The sequence below is a fragment of the Tyto alba genome, unplaced genomic scaffold (genome assembly GCF_018691265.1).
Source record: "Tyto alba isolate M040663 unplaced genomic scaffold, T.alba_DEE_v4.0 Super-Scaffold_23, whole genome shotgun sequence".
In the NCBI taxonomy this organism is placed as follows: Eukaryota; Metazoa; Chordata; class Aves; order Strigiformes; family Tytonidae; genus Tyto; species Tyto alba.
The window spans coordinates 7,368,605-7,395,857 of NW_024881297.1; the positions used below are offsets into that span (position 1 = coordinate 7,368,605).

The 27,253-nt window shown below is 40.6% G+C and overlaps 1 protein-coding gene across 2 annotated transcripts; it reads left to right on the forward strand.

The window, feature by feature from the left end:
- Positions 1-7,540: 7,540 nt before the first annotated feature.
- LOC104357907 (glycerol-3-phosphate acyltransferase 3) lies at positions 7,541-25,267 on the forward strand. Of its 2 annotated transcripts, XM_009963417.3 has the most exons (12): positions 7,541-7,833; positions 15,008-15,080; positions 16,640-16,910; positions 18,046-18,120; positions 18,812-18,901; positions 19,816-19,909; positions 20,196-20,311; positions 21,713-21,768; positions 22,121-22,206; positions 23,019-23,147; positions 24,362-24,441; positions 24,891-25,267. In XM_009963417.3, the coding sequence occupies exons 1-12, from the start codon at positions 7,678-7,680 to the stop codon at positions 25,003-25,005; spliced, it is 1,341 nt and encodes a 446-aa protein (XP_009961719.2). In that variant the 5' UTR covers positions 7,541-7,677; the 3' UTR covers positions 25,006-25,267. The 2 variants fall into 2 exon arrangements, with proteins under 2 accessions (XP_009961719.2, XP_032853817.1); XM_032997926.2 differs by lacking the exons at positions 19,816-19,909; positions 20,196-20,311.
- The last annotated feature ends 1,986 nt before the right edge of the window (positions 25,268-27,253 follow it).

Below are 27,253 nucleotides of genomic sequence, written 5' to 3' on the forward strand. Positions count from 1 at the left end.
CATCCCGCCCCGGGAGGGAGAGGCGGGGGCGGGAGCGGGGAGGCGTGCGGGGCCCGGGCAGCACAGGCTTCAGCCGCCATGCCATGCCCTCCCCTCAATCCTCCCTCGCTCTGCCGCCATCTTCCCGCCTCCTGCCCAGCGAGGCGCACTGCAAAAACAGCCCTTTCGGTTTGCCTTAAATGGCGTCATTCTTCACTCTACGCTTCTGGTGTGCTTTTACCCTTAAGGAGAAACAGTGCTGCGATTTAAGAAGGGTGTTCGGTTCCCCCCCCCACGCCGTGTCTCACGGAGCCAAGGGCTGCAGGTGCAGCACCAAGGGCTCCTGCCTGAGGGCGAGGCGTTGTGGCCTCCACCATCCCTGCCAGCTCTGCAACCTGACAGAGCTCCAGGCCGAATCGCAGCGCTGGTGCTCTCTAGAAGCGCCTCCTTGGCTTTAGTGAAGTATCAAAAGAGCTTTTAAACAGAGCCTGCATCCAGCTGGGAGCATGGGTGGGAGTGAGCTGGGTTCATGTCTTCGCCGTGGGAGGGTTGTGTCATGGCGGGCTGCAATCTGACAAGGCATGGGCCTGGCCGAGCTCCTCTCTGCGGCAAGGCTGTGCCTTTGAAACAGGATGTGCAGCTGCATGGGTATGGAGGTGCGCACGGTGAGAATCTGCTGAGATAATAGCCTAATAAACTGTGATAAGGAAGTAATAAAATGATAATGCTAAACAGTGGTCTGACAGCTGTAAATTGTAGCACTCCTTTCCCCAGATATTGGCTGAGTTTGCAGAATGTTTGTTGTCTTTTTACAGTAGTCACGTTTGACTTCTTTTTAATATTTGTAGTAACATATTTTTTCATACTCTAGCAGGTGTTCCTGACCATATGACCCAGAAGAAAGCTCTAGAAAAAAAAAAATTCAGGAAGGGAGAATTAAAAGTGACAGCATTCTTTGAAACGTAATCAGAGATCTGGTCTAAAGGCCGCAGGAGTTTTTACCCTGCGCTTCTGGAGAGCAGATGTTTGATTTCATCCCTCACCAAGGCTACAGCTAAGTATATTCTTAGCCTTGGACATTAATTTCTTGACTCTTGAAATAGGATGTATGCTTCTGTGGTCTTTCATGAGGTGTTTCCACGATTTTGGGGTCTCACACATGTATTTTTAGGTTGCATAGAAAATTAACCTTTTCAGTGCAATTTCTTTTCCCTTAAAACTTGTTGGCAAGATTTAGATGGAGAATGGTTAGTTCTGGCATATTTACATTTCAATAAAATTCCTTAAATATTGTTTAAAATCTATGTGAATGATGGCAATATTTAGAAGAGGAGAATTGTTGTGATTCTTACCTATTGTCATAGTGGAGAGAGGGATCAGCTAAGACTTTTATTTCTCAACACACTCATAAATTATCTAGATAAGGAGGTGACGAGTCTCCAGATGATACAGAATGATTGGCAGGATTAATGGGAAAGAGCTAATATGTGTATCTTGCAATGCAGGCCATGTGGTATTAAACGAATGGATAGTAAGTACAACACATCTGAAGGGATAGGGTGCAACAGATGACTTCATTACGGACCATGTTGCCACGGTGGAGACAACAAGAACAGATGGATATGACGAGCTTCCGTAGCTGTTTGAGGAGAAAATGATGACATGAATGCTGACATCTTTCAGAAATTGCCCCAAAGGGCCGTGTCTGTGATTGCAGTCATTCCTAAGCCAGAGCTGTGAGAAAATTTTATGCATTTAATCAATGCAACAAATGTTGGGCATTGATAAATTATTCTGTTGCATTCAACATCGGTGATACTCAAACCATATACAAGATTTATATTGACAATGTGAGATACGTATTGACAGTCATGTAATGCCTACACATCTGACAGATTGTTGATACATTGCTGAGGCAAACAAATACAGTCAGAACGGGTAGTGGACTTCCCACTTTTGTGATACAAAGATGCAAGCCTGTTGTAAGCAACAGGATATGATAAATAAGGTTCTGTAGGTGTTGCATTTACCTTGTGTGGAAACGATAATGCTTGTGTGGTCAGAGCTAAATGTGTTACAGTCATGCTAATGAGTGATACAATACTTAAACATACTTCTTCAGTGTTTTCATAATTCAACTCTTGATGGCCAAAGATAAACCATGAATAGCACAATCTTACTGCAGTCAGATATAAACACAGATTTGCTTAGTGGCGTAGATGGGATCAGTGCAGACCTAAAGAGCAGCAGGCATGGATCAGTTAGAGTATGAATGCAGAGGAGTGGATATTTGCACTTTAATGTGTGAAGATAGCGTGGTTTCCATAAATAAATATTGTACCTGTCATTGCTTAGCCTGCAATAGGTGATCTTTAAGGTCATTTTGGCCTTCTGGAGGATTTTTCACAAGTGAAGCATGAACCTCAGTCTTGATAAAAGTTGAAACAAAACTACCAGAGATTATTTCACCTTTGAGTGGCAATCAGGTGAGTAATTTGCTGAATGGGAGGTTGAAACTTTGAGAAGATACAAGAAAAAAACAAAAGGGCCTTTTTTTTTTTATTATAGCAGGTAAAAGTTTAATTGAAAAATAGGTATTCTTATTAGTTTTCATATGTGAGTACACACATCAGAATTACTGGAATGCAGAATGCTCTGGGCAGTCCTGTTTGAAAGACTTTCTTATCCTGCAAAACATAATCCCAGTACCCCTGGATGTTAAGAGATGCTGGGAAATCAGCCCAGGTTTGCTGCCTCGACTTTGTGTCATTGACTTCCAGGGCTTTTCTAAGTAGATCCGTCTGCTTTGCTGTCTCTGTAGCATGACAAAACTTGCATAGAAATACCAGGGAGCCCTACAACTGGAGTCGGAGGAACAATTTTAGCAGTACTAACAAATTTATGTGCCTAATGACAATGCTAGGGTGTAGTTCTGGATGTAAGCAGCTTTTGATGATGTTGCAGCTCAAAACGGGTAAACTATACCCTGTGTATGTACTGTAAAAAATGAAGATCAACTGATAGAACGTTGACCGTGATCGGTAGTTGTGGAGCCTGCTGTTGTTTGCCTCAGGTAGAAATATCTCTTTGTTAATCTGTAGGCAGTGTGTTACTTCAGCATCTGAAGTAACACCTGGCTGAAGTTGATGTGTCAGTGCTCTTTTGGAACAGTATCTGCTAGGGACAGACAATGTTCCAGTAGTCTGATCAAAAAGATGCTGTAAGAAAGGTGGGCTGGTATCGGCTGCAAACTCTCCTCTGACATCTCTTCGGGCATCTTTTGGAATCACTGGAATTGTTAGTATTGGACATGAAGGAGTCATACCTGGAAAGAGCGGTTCTCAAAACTTCTGTGTGATTCCTTCTCTTTAGAGGCCGCACCGAGTGTTCTTTCTGGTCCATTTTTCACCGTGGGTAACATCAGAGGGAAGGCAGAACCACAGCGGCGCTCTCTGAAAGCTGTTATGCCCTAATGCAGTTTCTGTCTGTTCACAGCGTATATGCACCTCCTTGAAAGATGGCTGCTGTACAGCCACTCTTTGGGAGGAAAAGGCTGTTTATACCTGATTTAACCCTTCCATATGAAGTGCTACAGAGAGGCAGATGTCAGTGTTGTGTTTGCTTCTCCTTGCAGTGAAAAAATAAATGGGTCATAATTCCAGCTCCTTCAGACAATTGCAAAACATTGCCTAATAATAAGAAATTAGTAGAATGACCTCAACGATTGAGAGCCAAGAGTAGGCAGCTGCCACCCACTCCATCTCCTTCTCATTTTCCTGGGAGACCAGGATTATCTTCATTGTTTCAAGTGAATTTCTTATGCTTGCAGGTTAAATTGCTCTTGAATTCCTCCTGTGTCAAGATCACTGTCTTCTAAGTTAGATTTAATTCTTTCGAATGAACAGAGAGTTTTGCACGTTTACTGTCCTGTGACTTTTCCTGACATCTAGGGTACTTCACCATAAAGCAGTGCTTGTAGTTCTTTGGTATGGATTAATCAACTGTTATTTACTGGACCTTACAAATGAAACTATGTTCTGTTGCTGCATGTTTATCTGAATTATTTGTAATAACTTCACGCTTCTGGATAAAGTATCTCTTCCAGCTTCAAAATGGACGTGATTGCAGCAGGCTGGCTATTGGTAAGAGGGATAAATTTTGAAGTAATAAAGAAATCAGTGGTTGTGATGAGGCGTAATAAGCTATGCCAACTTTCTGGCTGGAAAATAGGAAGCTGTGTTGTGAATTGCCTGGAGAAATACAGAATTTCCTTCTACACATCATGAGCAAGTGCATCACCTTCATACAGGGCAGAGATACAATTCAAGTACAGATTTACTTCTATAGCAATCCTGAGTGCTTTGGACTTAAGAAGTAGACCTGCTTTGACTACCATGTCTCAGTTGTTTCCATGCTTATGATCCCAAGAGCAAAAAAAAATGCTTTAGCAGCTTTGCCAGCCACTTGTGGCAGAAAGTTAATCAAGACTGAACTCCTTGGTTGTGATTGGGCCAATTCCAGTACTCAAGCTCATTATTTAGTGCCTTTTGGGACAACTTTCCATTACATTAGAATTTAGAATTTTTATTCCATACTGTTAATAGGTAGATGTAGAGGCTCTTCTTGATTTTGGTGTCATTCCGAATTTGGGGGTGTTTTTTTTTGTTTTTTTGTTTTTTTGTTTTTTTTTTTGTTTTGTTTTGGGGTTTTTTTTTTTTTTGTTTGTTTGTTTTTATTATTTTTTCCCCCCTCTCCAACCATGTGACATTAGAGGTTTGCATTAGAACAGTAAGAACACTGAAATGTTTTGCATAATTTCAGAAGGTACAAAGCAGATAAAGCAAAGGATAAAGGTAAGTGGAGACCTGGCCATATAGATCTTATAGTGCCTTTGGGCTAGATAGTTTGACCACCTCAGTAGAGAGGCTACTGGCAGCTCTTCCTCTTCTTTTCACTTTATGTGGCCGTGCCAGCCCTACAGCCTCCCCTTTCACATCCCTGCAAGGAGCTGGGGCTCCCAGGCTGGCCCATGAATTCAAGGTGATGCTTTCACTGCAGTGAGTTGTGGTGCTGCGTGTCCAGGAGCAAACTGAGTGGAATGGGTGTAGTAATTGTCTTTTGCTGTGTGGCAAATGTGACACATTGGGTGAAAAGCAATAGATTACCAAAGACTCTCTGTTTTATTTGTTCTCTCTCCAAACCTGTTCTGCTTTTTTTTTGGGTTATGGCTGCGATAGCTGTCTCAGCAGCTCCAGGAAACCTCACATGTCTTGGACTGATTGGTGTGTCAGGGAAAATTATAGCTGACAAAGGGCTATAGTCCCATCATTCATCATGATGGAGGGGTTTGCTTGCTCTCTGTTTTTTTAGAAGGTGGCAGAGAAGAATTACAGTGTCTGCCTGTGCTCCTAGTGTGGCAGAGAATATGACTTTGTAAGGGCCAGACAGGCAGTGCAAATCATAAGATCTTGCAGAATGGAGAACAATTCTCCCTTATTCAGGAAAGGAAACCACTTCTTCCTCCCTCCAGGGATGGGGAACTATGTCTTTCCCTTTTTCCTTTTAAGACATGATCCCTCTTTTGTGTGCCTGGGCTTATTGCTGAGGCATCCCATTAAGAGAATCACCACCCCTTTCCGTGACTTCACGGTGTGCTGTCAATACTTCATTTGGCCCACCTTTCCTGCCTCTGATCAGGTCCCAGAAACTACCTCCACCCTCCCGCCCACAAAGTTTTTAGCACCCAGATGACATGCATGCTGATCCCCTGTGCCACGTCTGGAAGTAGCTGTTCAGAGATGCACTGCGTCATGTTGGAAGATCGTCCTGCTCTCTACCATGTGCCATCCTAGGGAACGTGAGTTAGCAGGGCAAGCCACTTGAGGAAGAGACCAGAAATGAGAATGGAAGGAATGGTAGCTAAATAGGAGTGGGTGAGCAAAGCTGGTTTACAAACAATGTAACACTGGTCTTAGAGAAGCCTAGAACTAGAGCTTTCTGGTGAACTAGTGTAATGGTGTGCCTGGCAGCAGCAGGGTAATGAGTGAGTGAGGGGCTTGAGGCTGCCATTGAGAGAAAGAGCAGTGGGAGGGCAGAAACAATTAAAACCCAAACCAGTAAGATTTTGTAGAAGGCACAGAAGACTCAGAAAGAGGTCAGCAAGGGGAGAGAATGTAAAGCAGGTAAATAATGAAAAGAACACGCAAAAGAAAAGTTAGATTGCTAAAGGAGATGTGATACAGCTACAAAGACCCGAGGGATGGCATTCAGCAGTAAATCTGAAGATGCAAAAGCTACTTGACTCGTTATATGGCACCAGAAGCATGTCATGGTATCATGTGAGCTTACAACATGTCAAGAGCTTGCTTGTTGGTGCCTGGGTGAATGGTATAAACTGGAGGACTTTGTGGTGATGCAGCCTACTCTGATACCTGTGCTTCTGTTGCTGTCCGGAGAGCATTGGGTGCACTTTTTGCAGAGGATCTTTGGGTTTTGCTTTTGTTTCTAAGGAATCCAGTTTGTGTGTACCAGGGCTGCTCCACAGCACAAACCAAACAATGGTACGTGGGGGTGGAGATATTTTAAAAGGACAGCTCCAGCTTTAGACAAACATGCTACTGTAAGCATATGCAGAGGAAAGATTTCTTGTGGACCAGCATATCAGTATCTTGGAAGCTAAATCCTAAATGCTCATTCCACCAAGGTTAGCTTATTTATTCTGTGATAAGGTCATAAATGAGCAGCTGGTAAGCTTCTCTTAGGTTCTAGAGATGCAGTTATTCACCTTTGTTTCTTTTGTGATGCATAGAAAAAGGCAGGAGAAGAGTCGGTGTAAGGCACTGAACTGTGTCTTTCCTAAAAAATACTGAATTAAATTATTGGCATTTGACAGGATAGGAGAAACCTGTTTATCTATTGTATTTAAATTCTGTAGTTGAAGAGATGCAAAGGTAGGTGACTTGTTATTTCACCACATTGCATTTTGTAACCCTGTAATACCGTTTGGCTCATTTCTTGTAGAGCAGTGGAGGGAGCAGGTTTTATTGTATTGTTTATTCCTCCCTGCTGGAATTTGCATCTCCATTTCACAGGTGTTACTATAAAATAAAAAGGCCTGACTTGCTCCTCAAGCTTCAGTTTGGTTCCTTTGGTCAAATACCAAAACAAGGCACTCATTTCACCATGAAGTAGAAGGTCTGACCAAATAAATCACTAATTTGAGAAAACATCAGTTGGAGAAGTGCTTCGTGTGTGTTTAAATGAGTTTTAGAAGAGAAGATTTTAGGCAGTCTGGAAACCACATCTACTTGGCTCTGCATCATAACTTACCGGTGAGATGCTGTGTGAAAACTAGTTGACACTGAACAAGTTTCCTTATTGACAGTATCATATTACTGAATATATAACTTACATTTTTTTCTTTCTTCTCCCCTGTATTATATCTGGTGAGTAAATGCTTATCAATTCAAAGGTAAGTGGGTGGAGTTAGGGCGGGACAAGGGCTAGAAATTACATTATCATTGAGGACACCTGTGGTGTCAGTTTTCAGAGGGCAGCAGCCTTCTCCCAGGGATAGCTTTGGCTCTTAGAATGTGTAATTTTTATTTGCCTCTGTCTCTGGAAGCTTGCTGGCTTCTCCACTACAGATGAGAATAGATTCTTAGAAAGGCAGCAGGTTGGCATTTTGAAGGAGCAAGCATGGAAGAAAATAGAGAGGGCTATGGCCTTACAGAGGGCAAGATTTTGTCTATCTGGATGATTTTGTTCCTGGTGTTAGTTTTGTTGCCTTCGATGTTTAGAGTGTCACTGGGGATTTCTCATTTCTATGTGAAAATTGTAATAAAAATGTTAGAGGTAAGTTGAGAATTGGGTTAAAAAAAGGTATGTGTTTGCTACAGGACATGTTTAATAAAAAAATAAAAATCTGTATGTTTGATATAGATGCCATGAAAGTCAGCAGAAACAATTCCATTAATTTGGGTATGTTGTTTGCAGCTTTAACTTAAGTGATGGTTCTTTTGAATGGTATCTTTAATGTTATCTAGTTATGTGCTGGGTCATAATCTGGTATCAGTTTGAAGTTTTTTGGGGTAGAGATTCCATGATATATTGCTTCTAGTTCAAGCTGGTTAGAATAGTTCATACTATACTCATGATAAGTCAAATATAAATAAAATTATGTGCTACTTTATGGGAGTTTCTAAGTAACAGGAACGTGTATTTTAGATATACATAAGTTTCAATGGTTTTATTTGGATTATTTTAATTATATGGTATTAATGTGTACTGTTCTAGGTAGGAATACTGACTCTGTGTGTTTGCTTTTCCCACTTACAAATCTGGGGGATCTAGCAGTCACAAGTTCTGCTGTATGAGACTTGAGGGATCTATGCAACCTTCTGAAAGAGTAATTTTTCTAGAGATGAACAGGTCATGGGTAATATCCTGATTCTGCTAATATCAGTAAAAGTTTTCTGGAGCTTTTAATAAGCCAGAATTGCATTTAATTTTTCAAGTTTGACTTTTCATATCCATCAGTGGCTAAAAGTAGGTGCTGTGAATTCATCATATTGAACAGTGAAGCATTTTTCTTTTCCAGTAGATTAACCTTGTCTTTCTGGCATAAACCTGCTTTTCATTAATATACTTTCTTCTTGTGGCAGAAAAACTTATTACTAGTATTGTTACTATTATTAAGCTGTTAAAGCCATCTATTTGTGCAGTAGAACATGTCTATAACAATGGGATACAGTTAATATCATGACTATTTTACCTTGTCAATTCTATCTTATTTCTGTCTTACAATTCTTCTGTCTCTTATTATTTTTTATTTTGGTACTGATTAAGAGCTCTTGGGCAGGGACTGTCTTCAGCTGTATGAACATAATTTAGCATAGTGAATGTGACTGCAGACTTTGGGGGTTGCTTGTTTTTTCAGATGCTGATGTTAATGGGAAATGGCTGCCTGCAGTGGCTATATATAATATTGGATTTTATATGTGATAGTTTTTTTTTATCAGCCAGTGGTATGCTAATGAAATTCTTACTGGTACCCTGAGTAGGAGGCTCATGACACTTGTATGTGGAATTGATTTAATCAGGTGCTTTCATATCAAACACAAACCTGAGGAGGTCTTTGTATAGCTTTGCTGCTACAGTTGGCAGACATCAAAGTAATTTCTGTGTTTTTTTTTCCCCATGTGCATTTCCCAGTTTTGAAGGACACTTGACCTACTCAGTGGGTGCTTAATATAGGAAGGCACGTCTTGTTGGACAAGCACATGAAAAGTTTTTCTTTTCACAGTTTTCATAACAGGTTATGAGCATGATATTTTTGTGTTCATAATGTGGAGGATTAATTTAACAAAAAAGAAGTAATTAAGTTTATTTTTATGCAGTCAGATACAGCCTTTTACGTTTAGTTCCTCAATGCCACAGCAGTTAGTAACAGGAAGAGCACAGCTCTGTGTGATGCAGTTCAGGCTGGTTTGTTTTGTTATTTAGTTGAAAGTTGTTCCCTAATTGTCCTGTGGGCAAAAAAGGAGTTTCCTCTGTCTTCATCTTATGATTAATTTCAGCTGTTTTCTTTGAAGTATTGTTCAGATGCTTCTTATCGTGCTGAAAAGGTAACTACTTATTTTGGCCTGAAATAGGAGAGGGAGAGGATGGAGGGAATGTTAGGTTCCCTTTGCTTGTGCTGTGGTCCTTGGCTCTTTGGAAGTAAGGGTAGGGTTGGGGAGTGCTGGATTAAAGCCTGTGCATGTGACTGCTGGGCCTCTTCTGGGAGTACTGGGGCTCATTGGCCTGAATATGGCCAAACTTGCTGCTTGGGATACAGTTAGCTTTAAAGCAGGCTTATACACGCCCTTCTTTCAAAAAATGAACCACTTGACATTGATAGCCTAGTGAAGTGTTGACTTGGTTCTAGCTGTGACGTTATCTACCGCAGATCTTGCTAACAGGGTAATGCACAAAGACCATCCTTGGTCCCTGTTGCTAGCCTGAATGGTGAAATAGGATGCCTTACCAGATAGCTATGCTGAAAATGCCAAGAGCAAATGCTTAGTCATCTGTTGGCACGCTACTGACTATATTGCAGGAATATCGGCAATCTTGGAAGTACCAAACAACTGGTTGATGTTTCACCAAAAATCCAACCTTGATCACTGTGACTGAATTCTGAAAATGACTGTTGCATTTGATTTAGTCTGTTATGTAGACCAGCAAAATTAATAGAAGACTTCTCACCTGAGAACACTTTATATTTGTTTCTTACAGCTTTAAATGACTATGTAAATTGGGAGGCAGAGGGAAAACATGTTTTATTTTCCTCTGTGTTTTGTCAATTTGAAGAAAAATAATAATAATGACTGAAATAAAGGACTTTGAAAAGAATATCTTTTGACTTTAAAGGTGTGTTTTCAAAGAAAGCATATCTGTAGCCCTTACTGAATTTGCTGGGAGCTCTAGGTATTCTACAATAAAGTCCAAGTTTGCAGATCTATTACTAAGCAACGAGTAATGGTAGCATGTGATGAGGTAAGTAACTGATTTCCTGACTTCAGTGAAGTGTTTTGGCAGTGCGAACAGTGACTGGAACAAATGGAAAGAATTTGTACCCTTTGCTGCTTCTCCATCAAGAAATCTAGATAATTGTGTTTTAGAAAGAAGCTTTTTTACAAAAGCAAGATTCAAGGTTTGAAAATTTGGGGAGTGATTGTTTTTGTTAGTGGTAGGTTTCTTTTGTTTGGTGTTCTGTTTTTTTTTGTTTTGTTTTGGTTTTTTTGTTTGTTTGTTTGTTTGTTTGTTTGTTTTTTTAATGGATACTGCAATAGTAAAATATGTCCGAGACAGTATTTTCTCAGTTGCATAACTGATAGCCCATAATTGCTATTACCATTCATTTATCCTTAAAATATTTCTGGAAATGATAAAGATGAATTTGGCTTGGTTTCCTGCAGGATTATTCTTTCACGTATGTTTGTAAGCTTTTATTCTTGAAATAATGTGTTTTTCTCTACGCTTTCTATTTGCTTGTCTGTAATGAGTTTTGGTGGAAATGACGATACTAGAAAAGCTGTGCTAGGGACATTATTCCAGCTCCTTCGTGTTGCAGCTGCAGAAGAAAATGCATTTGATAGAATGAAACCTACACCATGCTCTCACAGTCCTGTGGAGAGTCAAATAAACATGTTAAACAGCTGTAGCCCCATTTGCCAAGAATTTTCTGGAATTTTGAGATCTGAGCTTCTGTATGAAATTGGAGTATTGTTTCTTGAGAAATACTTGTGTGTAGTGAAGACATCAGCCAGCTAATAATTGTGGATATTTGAATTGATAGCTCACTTGTACATTGAGGTAGCTAATATGCTGTCAACTCCCACTGGAGTATGGGCAGATGTTGCAGACACTTGAGGTAGTGGAAAAAGCTCATTACTGTGCTTTCAGATACATGGTTGTCATAAGCTAGCTACTGCATCAAAACCCAAAGAAATTATACATGTGCTTTTATCCCAGACAAATGTTTGGGACCCTTCTCAACCTATTTCATCTTCCCTCACTAGAGCAGCCAGGAGATTTGTGAGTGCTTTTCACGGTCTGATTGCAGAGAGTCATTGCTTGCAGATCTTCTTAGACATGCAATGTAATACACCCATTTGCTCTGGGTTCTTGTTTGGGACATGAAAGGGGAAATGAGGCTGGAAAGGACTGTTGATGATAAGGTTGTAAGTGCTTGATCTTAAATGGTGATTTTAGCTTGCATTAAAAACCTACTGACCTGTTTGTAATTGTATTGGAAGGCTTTAAATGGAGTAACTGCTCCAAGGCCTTTGACACACATGAGAACAAAGCTGAGAGGATTGAAAAAAGCCAGTGTAATAAGTGGTTAGAAAAAGCTTTTGTGAGAACGTGGGAGAAGAGTTAGTAAAATATGGGAAAGTAGATGGAGAGGCAAAACTGAATTATTACATAGTACAGAAGAATGGAGTACACACCAAGCTGTACCTAAAAAGAGAGGAAAAAACAAAAGTAGTGAGATATTTAAAGATAAACATTCCATACTGTATAGCTTTTCATGTCACATACTACAAAGAAAGTAATGAATATAACGAAGCATTAGGCACCCTTATTTTGTTCAGAATGGAATTATAGGAGGCCTCAAAGAAATGGGCTGTTGGAGTTAAGCTGTCAAGTCTTCATTGTTTCAGATGGGATCACCTGCTGGGTGTTTGGACTACCTGTGTCCTCATCACTTCAGAAATGAGAGGGAGGAAAGCACAGCACCGGAGTTCTCATTCGGTCAGCAAGTTAAGAATGAAGTTGCTTCATGTAACAAGTAAATTCTATGTTAGTTGCAACATCCATGTTTTTGTAAGGTATTTAAAACATCCTTTCATTACAGTTTTGCAATAAAGACCAGCATGACAGCTGTGTCGCAATGCTGTGCAAAACAAAGGCAATAGCAAAGCCTTATTCCGCATTTTAAAAACAAACATACAGATGCTACCGAATACAGAACAACATAGCGATTACTGTGCTGGGTCAGTCTGGAGTTTGACCCAGACAGACAGCCTGGCTCTGACAGGTGTCAACTCAATTGCTTGACGAAAAGCCTGAGCTGGGTGATTGTACGGCCTTAGTGCTGGGAATACCCTCTCAGCTGCTTGTTGCTTCAGGAGGGTTTTGTGTCCCAGTGATGATGTTCATCCACATTTTTATGTAACTGCTCCCACTTCAGTTGATCTCTGGCAATATGTCCTGGACAGTGAACTCCACTACTTAAGAGTGTTTTATAGAAATACGTTACCTCTTTCTTGCTCATACGCCCTGCCCAACGCTTTCATGTGATGCCCTCCAGTTCTTGTATTAGAAGAGAAAATGGATAACTGTTCTTTATGCACCTGCTCTGTGCCAGCCCAGACGTTGTACACCTCCGTGATATGCAGTCTCAGCCAGCTCTTTTCCAAGCTAGCAAGCCCTGTGTAACCATTTACCTATCGAAAGCCCTTCCTTGTCTGCCTTGTCCTCTGCATTTGTAGCCTTGGCTGACTGTTTAGTTACAGGCTGCCCCTTTTGTTCCACTGTGCTATGAGGCACTAGGTAATAGCCTGGCAGGACTTTACTATTCAAGTTTATTAATTTTTGTTTGGTTTTGAATTGTCTTGCTCATTTGAATTAGTTAAGATATTTTTTTGTGAGTCAGCCTGGTCAGTGATTATCACCCTTTTTCTAGGTGGGATTCAAAAACCAGCCTCCTTGAGGGATTCCAAATCCTTCAAGACAGTATGAGCATGCTCACTTCTGGCAGAGCTTGCCAGCTGGCAGGTGCCTGTTCACCTAGGAGGGCCGTGATGGGCAAGATAAGGGTGGTAGACAGAAAAGCAGAGACCATGGCAAAAGCCTTTATTTGCCAAGCTAGCTGATTTTTATTTTTTCCTCTCTTATGCCATACAACTATCCTAAAGGATGTTGGTGAAGGGGTGAGGATCAGCAGCGCATTATAAAGAGGTTAAGTTTGCCACATGTCTGCCTTTACTCTCTTTTGCAACATTCTTGTTCCTGTGCCATATATTCTTTCATTTCTCAGTGTGTGGGCTGACGTTTTCATGACATCCCCTGGCTCATTTCTGAATGACTCTCCATGTACTGCAGAAGATTGAGACAGGTGATGTACCAGTTTAGCTTTCCTAGGGAATAGCTGGAAAGTATAGACAGGGTGAAGGTCTCTATTTTTATTTTTTTCTCATGGTGTTATAACAGGTGGTTTGCGTGGAGTTTAAAACATCACATCACTACCCATTCTGCTTTTTTTCTTTTAAGATGGCTGGTAAAAAAAGTTAAGGGTAACTAAAATATCCTAATTGTGTCTTGATAAAGTGTCCCTCTTGTTATTGACTTAAACTTTTATAGCTACAGAAGGAACTGATAGAGAGCACACAAAACTTAAAGATGGCAAAAAGCTAGTTGATATTGTTGGCACACGCAACGTGTAGTGAGGTGAAGACTATTTGAGATCAAGCTTTGTGGTGACTTAAATGGCTGCGTGTGTCACTAAGAGGGAAGTAAACTGTTCTGCAAGAGCTTATGCTGAAGCAGAAGGATGCATCCTTATCTGTTGCAGATGGGAAGCCTTAATAGCAGGTGAGGGCATAAGTTGTGTGGATCACTGATGCCTTAATAATGAACAGAGCCTACACGCAAGCATCGCGTGTGCTTTGTCACGGCTGATGTCTTGATGTAACTATGGGAAGATCTAGTCCTTGTGAGAGCTACTATTTCTATGTCTAGGTATGTACGATGAAAGCATTCAAAACCATGAAAACTTCAAAAATTAGTCATATTGCTATATTAAATTCTGCTAGTGGAGGAGCTTTCTCCTCCCTGTGCAGAGCAGCATAAACTTAATTTTGCAGCATAAACTTGGGTTAGATAAAGACAGGGAGGGGTGAAAGTTCATTACCAAAACTACTACTTCCAAAATACTGGGTATACGATACGGTCCCTCCTCTATATTCTTTTAGTAAAAACTGTATGAATGCCCTAAAGCTGAAGTAATCTCTTTTATTCTTTAAAATCTGGTTGAGATCCAGCATGTCTCTAATGTCAGTGATATTTTGCATCATTCTGTTGCCTGAAGCTAATTGGGGAGGACAGAGTTTTGGACCCCTGGACCTCACAGAATCTCTTTGGTAGCTCAGTGGGGTTTTGGGGTGGGTTTTTTGTTTGTCTGTTTTAAAAAATCCAAACAAAGCCAAAGCAACAAAAAACCCCAAGAAAAAAGTAACCTCCTATATCCTGAAAAGAGACTTGATCCAAACTATTTCACCTGACAGTGACAAAAGGTAATCTGTGTAACAAATGAAAGAGGAGGCATGCAGGACAGCCTTCAGGATGAATTTGAAAAATGAAAACATAAGACCTGGCCTCAATAAAAGACTTTCAGACAGTTCACCTAAAGTAATTACAGATTGCCTGGAGATGACAAAATGAAAACCATCAACATCTGCTTTTCTTGTTTTGGGAACAGTGGGCCACCCTGCAGACTGAGGAGGGAGTAAAAAAGCAGAAGGCGCTGGCACTTGAAAATTTAATCTCCACTGGTAAGATTTCTGAATTAAGGTGATACAGCACTATTTGTCTTCTAAAAAGGTGATTATTTTAATATCTTACCTAGAAAAGAGTAAACAAAAATAAACTGCATCTGATAAGTAAGAAAACTGGAATGGCCAAAATGGAGTTTGATGGGCGAATAACTGCTGAAGTTACAAACCTACAAAAGAGACCTTTTATAATGATCTGTGAATGATTGAGTCTTCTGAATAAAAGGTGTCAGAGGCTAGTGTGAGTAGAGAAAGACATTGCTGATAAGCATTTGGGAAGCTGTCCTGTTTTCATGGGTATTTTGTACTTTCTGACTCCATCAGCTCTCTCTTTAAAGATTAGGAGGAATGATTGTCCTTTGCCCTTGACATTACTGTGTATGGATTCTCTCTTACATTTTGTATCTCCCAGTGTGCAAAAAGCCAGGGTCTCTCAAGTAAAAGAGCTATACCATCCCGTGGATCACAGTTATGATTTGTACTCTTTTCTAGGCATGGGGATAAAATGTGAGAGAGTAATTTTTTTTTTTTTCCTCTTCACAACTGTTTTTAATTTCTTCTTTGACTGAAGGGGACTTGGTTAAGTTCTCACAATAATCCTTTTACTTGTAGTGCTGTTGTTAGTCGTCATTAGTTACATAGACTGGTTTGTCAGGTAATGAATTTCAGGTTTGATGATTTCCTGGACGTTGAAGGTTTGACTGAAGTGCAGCTGGAGAAAAGTCTTGTGATTCAGATTAGGGTGTGGGGGGTAGTATGTCGATTAAAATAAATTAAATTTATTTTGAATAATGCATATTTAATATCTTCCAATACCCACCCTCCACACGCCACCCCAAAAAAAGGGCAAACAAAACAGTAAAGTGTTAGCTGGTATGCATCAATACAATTTTAGTCACTGTAAGAAGCCAGATAAGAATCTGATCTCAAGAATGACCTCAGCAAGTTGCTGAGGTGCTGCCCTATGAGGTGTAATTTTCTAGATATGGAACATGAATGTGTTGTCATTCTTCCTGCACAATACTTGTGTGTTACACTATGTATATCTCGCAGGAAAATTCTAGACACTTTAAAGTTTCTTGGTAGTGTAATGACTCTTAAAAGAGAAAGGATTGGGGAAGAGGGAAGTCTCTGAGAAAGAATACCAGAGGAATGTGTTTATTACAGCTGGGAAAATGTAAAACTAATCAACAGCAGCAAGAATAACTACTACACAAACACTGCCTGAATTTGAGTCGAGGCACCAGGAAGGGTCTGCAGTGTTGGCAGTACACTTCTGACATTTCTAGGTGCATGTACATACGTTGTTTGGTAAATGACAATGAAGCAGGTGAAAGAGGCTCAAGATTTTATTTGCAGGTGTTCTGAATGCTTTCTTCCCTTCAATAATTTAGTGGTGTTATATGCCATAGGATTAGAGAAGTAACTTGTAGAACTAAATGCGAGTACATAAACGGGTAGGAGGACAGCTATTTCTAAAAAGCACCTGTATTTCACTCTCTTTGGAATCCATATTGTCCATTCCACTGTGTGGAGGGAAGACTCATTTCCTCATGCAGGGATCATCCAGAGAGAGGAAACCTCCATGGAGGAGGAGATCGCTGGCCATCACCGAGGATGCTTCAACCTTGCTGATGTTATGTACTTCTCCAAAAAGGGGTGTGAGGTAGTTGCAGAAGACGAAGTCACCCACCGGTTCTCCTCAGAGGAGCTGGTGTCCTGGAATCTCCTCAGCAGAAACAATGCCAACTTGCACCACATCAGCTGGCAACTGAGCATGGTGTGGGTTATTGGGATCCTGATTCGGTATTGCCTCCTGATGCCTTTTCGGTGAGCCAGATGTAATTTGCTGGGGTTGGTTTTTCATATTACTTTTTACAAAAGTTGTGAAATCATATGCTCTTGACTGGTGTGGGAAGGAGAACCTGGCATAACTGTGTTCCAAGATGCCACTGAAACTCAAATATCCACCCCCCCAAAAAAAGGTGCTGAAGATGTACATTTCTCATGTTGCATGTGTTTTATTGGTAATTAATTTGTTTTGAAAATCCAGAAGAACTTTATAGAAATGATCTGGAGATCTTTTTGTCATGTAAAGTAACAACTGTTTCAACTGAAAGGACGCGGCTCTACCTGTCTGAATAAGAGACAGGAAGACTGTATGCTGAACATTTGGGCTTGGAAGGAGAGCACATGGCTGGATGTGAAAAAAAGACAGCCACTTGGAATGTATCTAATTTTCAGACTTTTTAGCAAAACCAGCCTTTTATCATGTTGACCAAACAGTTACAAATATTCATCTCTTCTTGTAAAGAGCAAAAGTTTTTAAAAATTTCTTATTCTTTTGATGGTAGGACAGTATATTCAAAACATAGCTGCAGTGTGTAGAGGGATTTCATACCAGTCAGTCACATAGCAACGCACATATGTCTGTATGTAAACTTAGATATGCAGCTTAAGATGACAACGTTCATGTAGAAAAATGTTTCAATATTGTTTTTGCTCAGCCATGAGTAACCAATGATGTTTAATTTTCATGATGATAGAGTAGCTTACTGCTTGGGGTGGAAATACATACTGAAATTTCTGACTAGGTTTTTAAAAATGAAATGATGGGTCCCTTTTGGCACTGAGAAATCCCACCTGTGTTAGAGAACTCTAGCCACTACTTGCCATCCTCTTTGAACGTGATGGCTTCTTTACTATGTGATAGCTTCAGATCAAGACATGGTGCTTTTTGGAAGATAGGCTCCAGGGAGCACAAGGTTTTGTGCTCAGTGCAGGAGTGAGTGAAAACATGTTCATATTATCCTGTTGGCCTTAACTGGTTTGCATTGCTAGTTGGATGCTGTTAATGGTGGAGGGAAGCACTGTGAAATGGATCAAAGGGTTAAATAAAATATTTTCTTGCTTGCTTTCCAAGTTTTGATTTTTAGCATTTAATTAAGATTATTTTACTTCGTAGTGTCTGCTTGGCTGTTTTCAGCATCCTCTTGCTGGTCTTGGCCACTACAGTAGTAGGACAGTTTCCAAATGGCAGGTAGGTGTTTGCTGAGAGCTCTCTCCATTTCTTTTTTTATTTCTTTAAGGATTTCAATTACTCTGTTGGAATATAAGTCTGCTTGAATCTGGAGGATTAATGTGAACTATTGTGGAGTGGTGGTTTTTTTTTTTTTTCCTCTACTGTAAATTCATAGAGCACTATGAGAACGAGTATGGCAATAGCATCTGAAAGTAGACATGCAGTGTAAGACAGATACTGATGGAAGCATGTCTTAGAGTAGAAAATAAAGAGTACACTCTACTTGAGTCAAAATAGGGCAAGTAAATAATCTGTCCTGAGCAATTCCATATGAATACTCTGAGATAGTTATGTCCTGTCAGTGCAAAAAAACCCCTCAAGCGTGATTCACCAGCTAAACAATTTTATATTTAATTAATGTTAATGAATTAGTTGCTTCCAGAGAGAAATCTGTAAAACAAAACCCTGACTATTATCTTCTCTGCTTTAAATCTGGTGGGTTTAGATTAGATTATAGTAGAAGGGTAGACCAAGAATATCTTTGATACCCAATAAGCTCCTCCTGTGTGACGTTGTTAGTGTAATTGAATCTTCTTAGTATGGTCTGTGTAATAACAGCTATTGGGAATAATTTGGAGAGTTTATATTACATTTTTCTATGAGTGACTACACATAACTGGAAATGCATGTGTGGCTTCATTTCTTTTAGAGTTAAATGCTGGCTGAGCAATCAGGTTCAGATGATGTGTGCCACGTTAGGCGTCCGATGCCTGAGCGGTCTTGTGCATTTCCATAACAGGTGAGTGGTGCCACCCTGCTCCCTGTGTGCTGGGATTGATTTCTTACAGAAGTCAACGTCTCAAGTTTCAGAGCGGGATTCTTATTCCATTACTGCACGGACACTATGATGGTGCAGTTTGATCCAAGAAGCCATTTGGACCGTGTAGACTCTGTCAGGATGTTTGCACACCCTACTGTGTTTTCTGTTGTGTGTTGACAGGGTATGCAAAGGTGGAGTAGTACTGTGTTCTTTATTAAATATACACTTAGACATTTTTCTCAGTGTTTGTCATGAATGTATTATAATCACATACAAGAACACTCTCATAAAATGTTTGACTGTTCTATTAGCCAGTTTGTTTGGTAACTAATTTTTCACTATCAGTCATAAAGTAAGTTATGGATGGTATTTCAGTAAGTTTTTGTAATATCTTGCTTGCTTAGTGGTGGAGATATATGTAATGGTGGATCTGAAGTATTTTTTTGTTTATGCTTTAGAAAACAAGCAAAATCATGCTTTACTGTCTTTGCTTTTAGGGTTTTAGTGCCTGAGCAGTCTTTGATATATCCCTCTGAGTGTTAATGCATGCAGCTAAAATGCCTACCCCAGTGAAGTCTTGTATTCTCAGCTAAAAGGAAACTGGTTTTGGTGAAATACCGAAACTACTGAAATGTGAAAGGACTCTTTAGTATGAGGAAAGATAACTTATCTGCTGTAATGTACTGCCAGAAGTTTTAATGTATATCATAGTAATATTAGTATTTTAAAATGTTTCGTGTTCTACTTTCTATCGAATCTGTTGATGAGCTGTGTGCCTTAAATGCTTTTGTCACTGAGCGTCGTGGATGTATGCTCACTGGATGAGTCACCTGATAAGGCCTGTAGTCTGGAGAATAAACATTAAGTAATTATTTTTACGGTTGTCACTGCAGGGAAAACAGACCTCAGGAAGGAGGCATCTGTGTAGCCAACCACACGTCTCCACTGGATGTTCTAATCCTGGCTTGTGATAGATGCTATTCCTTGGTATGAAAAAGACAATTGATAAATATTGGTAATGTTGAAATGCCCATAGATGTAGTGTTGGGTAAGACGATAAACTTACTGGTAGAAAGAGTGGGATTTGACAGCATGCAAACTCACATTCAGGACTGCAAAATAATAGACGCAAGCAGGTGTATGCACACTTTTGACCAAGAGGATTGGTTATAATTGGTGGACAAGCTTTTAGAAACTGATGCATCTGTGTTCAGAATTTTATCATTTTAGTGTGTGTGCGTTTGCATAATAACCAGTGTCTTTGGGCTTGCAGGTCGGCCAGGCACACGGAGGGCTTCTGGGGCTTATTCAAAAATCTTGCATGCAAACCTCTCAGCATGTTTTGTTTGAACGCTCAGAAATGAAAGACCGTCATCTGGTGAGGAAAAAGTAAGGTAGTGAGGTGCTTGCTTAATTGTCCCATCAGGTCTAGTAATTGTGAGGTGCAAGTGTGAGTTGAGACTGTTCTTAACCTGCATCTTTCTTTGGTGGGCAGCTGTAGGTTGTCATCAGTGTAAGGTTTGGAACTGCTCCATCAGTGAAGGTGCAGGGTGTAGCAATCGTCTACTGAGCCTTTGATCATTTGCCCTGGAACCCCTGGGAATTTCCATTGCCACGATTACCCTGCCTGCCACAGGCAGGAGCCTGTTCATTCAGTTTCGAGGCTGATGATTCGGGATATCAGGACAGAAATCAGAGTTCTGTCAGCACGTGTACTTCCCAGATCATGCCTTGCCCTGGTACATTTTTCATCAGCTCTGAGCATCAAAACTGCTTATAGCTGCTGTGAAGACAGGATAAAGGGAAGCTGACTGTGGCAAGTATGAATAAAAAAAAAAAAAAAAAAGGTAAAAAAAAAAAAATTACCAAGGTACCACCTAGCTGCTAGAAGCTGGAAGAGCATCTTGGAGAAGTGTCATAATATGTCTGCTCAATGCCTATTGCTCTCCAGGCCTTCAGTATTGATTCCTGGCAGAGACAGCATGTTGGACTTTAAGGACATGAACAGGATTGACTCTGTATGGCAGTTCTTTTATTCTCAGGTGTTTACAGAGACTGTTCTTAGTCCTAAATCTTCATGAAATAGGGTGCAACACAGCTAACATTAAGTGTCTGTGATAGTTTGTCATTAGAAAAATGGAGGAGGTCCCCCCATGATGGATCGTTATCTCATTTTTTTAATATCTCATGTTTTGGTTTTGTTCTGTAATACAGAGTGGAGAGGAAGTGCATGCTTTTGAGTCATAGGCAAGACAGATGTATCGGAAACCAGATTTTTGTGTCAGTAATCTGCTTGGTGGTAAATAAATTTGTTTTACTACTTTTGCTGCGTCACTTGAAAATAGTGACCTTTCTCTTAAGATACTGAGAATCATTAGATACATACAAAACGGACGTTATGAACCTAGAAGGAATGAAAACTTGAACTATAGAATATACTCCAGTCAAAAAAGTTTGACTGTGTTCACAGCTGGAACCTGTCAAAGATAAATGGAGGTGATTTTTACATGCTTCAAGTACCACCAGTCTCTGGGTTCGTGTTAATTGGATTAAAATGGTGAAATAAAACTGCATACAGTTTTGCAGAAAACCTACTTTTGCAATTAGCAAGAGATAACCTCCAAGGTAAAGGCCTGAAACTAGCACACATCCCAGCTGAGGCCACTGACTGGCAAAGGGCTTTTCTTGTCCCATGTAAGAGGTAATGGATTTTTAGATTCCTGGCCAAATACAAATATGACTCTTCTATGAAAATGAACTATACCCTGAAATTTTATTTTCTCTCCACAGAATTAGAGAACACATTGCAGATAAAGCCAAATTACCCATTTTAATTTTCCCAGAAGGTAGGAAACAACTGTATTGATTTTATTGCTCTTCTCACTTCTTGGCACTGAGTGCAGTTTATTATACCCAGTCTTTACAAGTGTGGTGTTTGTTTTTAGTCTGTAGAATTAATTAGCTCTTGTGATATATTAGAAGTCAGATTCTGATACTTTATAACAGTTTTATGATAGTCTGTCTGCTTTGGTGTATAGCATAATGGAAGAGAGAACAAACTCTGGGATTATGTTTCAGAACTAAAGCTTACTTTCTTTAGCAATTTAAGTCTCCTTAAAACAGTTTAGCATTCATTTGCTGATACTTTAATCCACTTAAGAGTGGATTAAACTCTTCATCTCTTTTAATTCTGGCCAGGTACCTGCATAAACAACACATCAGTAATGATGTTTAAGAAGGGAAGCTTTGAGGTAGGAGGGACCATCCATCCAGTAGCAATCAAGGTAACGTATCTGCAGTTGTTCAAACACGGAAGGATTATTTGCAGAAGCTTCTCATGCCACAGAAGCTGTTCATGTGTAAACTTTAAAAAGTTGTTTGTTTGTTTTTTTTTTTTTTTTTTTTCCTGTGTGAATGAGGTACTGAATAAGCCCTGAGAAAACAAAATCTTTTCACGCTGCCCAATGTCTTGCAGTTCAGTGCCGTATGGGAAATTTTTCACTGGTTGTCTTTACTGCTGGTTAGGAGCAACCTGAAAAGCACAGTTGGCAGTTGCTGTGCTGCATGTTCAGTTCTGCCTGCTCTTTCTGTCCCAGGGCTCCTGGCTCTTGTGTGTTCTGGGGATAAAGGCACTTTTCCGGGCATTTCCAAGGCTTTTGGAGTAGCTTTAGCCAAGTCACCCTAGCTCTAGATATGTTGGTTACTTTTTCTGGAACTGTAATGTTGCCTAATCTTATGGAAACTGTTAAAACTGGTGTGAGCATTCTCAAGGAAACCTTTGAAGTCAGCATATCTGTAGATGACAAGTCTTTACATTTTGAGCAGATCTGTCTGGTTATAATTGAGATATGTTTCGATGGGTCTGTCACAGTTTGGGATCCTGAATTGTTTGTAAAGGTTAACTGTTATAAACTTGTAATAAATGTTGAAATGTGGAGCTTTACTCTGAATTTTCTGCTGCTTTTAGGAGGCATGATTAGATTTGCCCCCGATTTAACAAGTTGAACTGTGACTTCGTGGATGAAAAAGAGCAGCTAATGTGATTTAAACTAAGGTGGCAGGTCATGCCCTTTTGCTTATTCTTCTTGTCTTCCAGTATGACCCCCGCTTTGGAGATGCGTTCTGGAACAGCACAAAGCATTCCATAATGACCTATATTTTTAATTTGATGACCAGCTGGGCTATTGTCTGTAACGTGTGGTACTTGCCACCAATGGTCAAAGAGGTACTTATGCTTTTGTATGTTTTGAAAATGCTCATAAAACGTTGTCTGGGAGGACGTCTGCATTACTATGCACGGTGTGTTAGCATTATGTTTGTGGATCTTTATTGACAACTTAATGGACAAAGGCCAGGAAGCAACACTGTAGTCTTAAGATTGAGTGAGCACTGATTTATGTGCGTTAGTTATCTTCAAGTAAAAACTATTCTTGCAGAGATTCAGACACTTCTGCACCATGTTCCCTGTTGCTGCCAAACAGCTTCTTTACTTGGGTGCAGCTGCTTTGATTTCCTCTGCTCCCAGCAACTAGAAGAGAGGTTAAAATGTGCTTTTGTGTTGCAGGAGTCCTGCCCATCAGCCTGGCACAGACCTCCCTTTTTTGTACTCCAGGAGTGATGTATAGATTCAGGCCTTCTCTTCATGCCATGCTGGGGTGCTTCTGCCTCCTATGTCCTCACTCTACCTGCATCTGCACAGCTTCCTCCTACCTCCTTGATGCTTTGCAGGGTTGAGAAACCCACTAATCCTCTGCCCAGCAGCTTTACCCCACAACTTGGCACAGCCGCCCAGCCTACTGCCCCTGGATACTGACCTGACATTGACAAAGTGGTCAAGGCCTTTATTCCAGCAATGCCCCAGTTTGGTACTGCCTACCCTGGTCTTTGCTCAGCCTTAGTCTTGGCAGGGAAGCTTCTGTAATTGCATGTGGCTTCAGTCCCCTGCAATTCATGCAGACAGATTCCTGTGAACTCAGAGTAATTTGCTGATGCTGGATGCACCAGGTCCCAACCCTGTTCAAGGCACCCCATCTCCTCCACGGTGAGCGTGTTGCTGTGTTTGTTCCCAGCCTCAGACTCATAACTGAAGTACTGGGCAGAGCAGAAGAATCCCCTGCTCTGGCCAGACCTGTGAAGTCAGGCTGTGTGTTGTTTGAGGTTTGTCCCAGAAACCACAGAGCCTCCCACTTGGTTGTTTTTGGCAGCAAATGGTGCCAAACCAGGCAGCGTTCTCTAGGACCAGCTGGACCTGCCCTGCAGGTCACATTTGGGTTGTGGGCCTGCCATAAACCCAAGTGCCTGCTGTCTGACAAAAAGTATCTCTTTAAGTGAGACATGGGGAAGGTGTTGAAATTGCAAAGAAAATAATTATTTGTTGTGTTTTGTTTTGGTTTTGTGTTTTTTTTTTTTTTTGTTTTGTTTTTTTTGTTTGTTTTTCAGGAAGAAGAAGATGCTGTTCACTTTGCCAACAGAGTCAAGGCTGTCATTGCTGCTCGGGGAGGAATGTCAGTGCTTCCGTGGTAAGAAGCAACACCTTTGGGGTTGGGTTTAAAGCATATTTAGGTGTTCTGTCTTCTGAAACATTAGCCTGAAATCTTCTAAAACTTTTTCCAGATTTGCTTTGCTTGGGCTGTAGTCCATCACCGAGTCAGAAAATATTACTCTATCCCTTGAACAGTTCCACTAGAATAAATAGACTAGTTTAAAAAGAGAAGTGTAGCTGGCAGGTAGATCTAGCCAGCAAATAGCATTTGGTGAAAAGTAATTTATTTGCTTGTTAAATGCTGGATTAAATGAAAGGCATTGTGTTGTGTGGTAGTCTTGGCAGTACAGATAATTTAGCATTCTATTGCAAAAGCCATTTGCATTAGGGTGAAAACTGCTTTGACTACATAGTCTAAATATTGTAACGTTTTTGTGCTTTGACCATGAAGTGAGCTCAAGGCTGTTTCTTTTCTGTATCTTTCAGGGACGGGGGACTGAAAAGGAAAAAGGTCAATGAGTCTTTCAAGGAAGAGCAACAGAAAAAATATTGCCAGATAGTAATAGAAAATGGATCTGTGGGAAATGGAAATGTTTGTTGAATGGTATTTATTTTATCTAATTTTTCTATGACTTATCTCCACCAAAAAAGGGCTATTTTTTTTATACTAAACCCGACATATTTTCCTTATATCCCTGTAAGATATTTTGCTTATGACACAGCAGGGAGACCATCAAGAGATAGTATTTTGTATTAAATAAGGGTATGATTTTATACAAAGGAAGATTTACAATATACTGGTAAAATACTTTCTGACATTGAGTGCGAAGAATCTGCAATAAAATTACTTAAGTTCATTGAAACACTAGCTCGTTTTGTTCTTTTTTAAATCTTTGAGTTACCTTGAAGACTTAAATATGGTAACTTCTTGTGATAAAACACCTCTGTACTCCTCACCTCTTATCAATGAGTTGGGCTAGCAGTTTTCCTGTGAGCCACAGTCACTGTGTTGCTGCAGAGATAGATCTCCTGATGTCAGAAGACATTAAGCAGTTCACCAAAACACATTTTCCGAATTGCAAGTTGAAGTGCTGGATGCCAGAGGGAGGCAGGCAGTCACTGACTTTCCCCTCCATGTCACAAGACCAGGGATGGCAACATGGGAAGTTTTCCAGGGTCCTACTGACAAGAGCAGAACAGTGTCCAAGGCAGCACATCCCTGATGCCTGGGTGTGTGATGTGTGATGCTGGGATAAATCAGTCACAGTCGAGGACAATGTTTTAGAAAAATGTATCGTATTTTTAAATTATATTGTCTATTCTGATTTTACTATATCCCTTTCAGTCTGTTTGTATGCATTACACACAGGAAACCTATGATGTGGTAATTTCTGGATAGCCATCTGCTTGTGTTGCCACTTGATGTGAAGACTACTAATTTTCTCTGACAAGTCTATCCTTCAGAAATAAATAGAGCAAGGGCACTTAAGAAATCTGAGATGGAAATATTTTTGTCACCTGCACTATTTCTTTGTATTTGCTCTCTTGCTAAGTCGCTCCCGTGTGGAAGAATCTGGCTTCTTTAACGATCTGAGTGGCACTAATGAGCACACATGAGTAGGTGTTACTTTGCCCAAGTTGCTTTAAGACAGATGAGTGATAAGGACAATTAATAAGGTTTATGTGACAGCAGCCTGTTAATAGAGGTCTCAGCAGAGCTGGAGGGCCTGCTGTGGTGAGCAGAAATACACCCTGCAGAAGGACACATGCACAGATAGAACACTGCCCAGCCCTGGAGAGCCTAGAAAATTGTTATTCAGGGGGAGCAGATAACAGAGGTGAGGAGTGACCTGAAGCTCCCTGGCACAGAACTGAGCTTTCTTCTCCTGTGGTCTGGCGTATCATCCCTGGGCTTGGGTGCTACAGGTATGTGAATTCTCTTGGTGGATCAGTCAGTCCAAATTTTGGTGTTGTAGGTAAGCAGCTTTTTAAAAGGGCAGTTTCCCCTACTGTTAGCCACCCAGGCAGGGAGGGTGCTGGCAGTATGTCTACAGAGGAAAATGTCTTCAGGCTGACCTCTTGTGAAGGAGGTCTGCTTGCCCCCCACTGGAGTAAGCTGTGCTTATGTCTGTTGAAGCTGTTGATCTAATTTCTCAGTATATAAAACCTGAAGAAATGTGACAGACTAATCTGCTAGCTGTTAAATCTCTTCAGTATGCCAGAGTTTTAAACTGGGAGTTTTTCCTTCTGCGTGACTGATGTCTGAGAGTCACTAACAGAGACTGCAGTTGTATGCAAGGGGTTAAGACAAATGTTGGGAGCATCCTTTCCACACTGCTGTGTGCCTTCTTCCTCCTCGGGGGTAAAAGGGGAGACAGAACAGGTACAAAGAGGGGCCAGAGACAGGAAAAGGTGGGGAGATAAAGAACTGCTGGAACCGAAATTTTCTCACTTGGGCTCTGCTTCTGTAAGACATTAGGAGATGATGTGGCTTTCTTCTGATCCTGCAACACTTCCCCAGCTCACCAAGAGAAGAGCCCTTGGATGTGTGATCCTCATTATGGTTATGATGCCAAGGCTTGTGGAAGTATAGCTAACACCTCTGAATGTACGAGTATTGCACGTTACCTTCTGAGCTGTGGGAGGAGTGGTGGGGTTGTCTGTATTTTTTCTGTCATTTTTTGTCTGTCTTGTCAAAAGAAGTCAAAAATTCTGTGAAGCAGGTACTTACATACAGAATAGAGAAAGATAAAGCAGTGAACCCAAGAACCTGTCGATGACAGGAGTGAGGTGTGCTTTGTTAGCTGCAGGTAGAAATGCTCAACCTGACTTGAAATAGAGGCTACTGT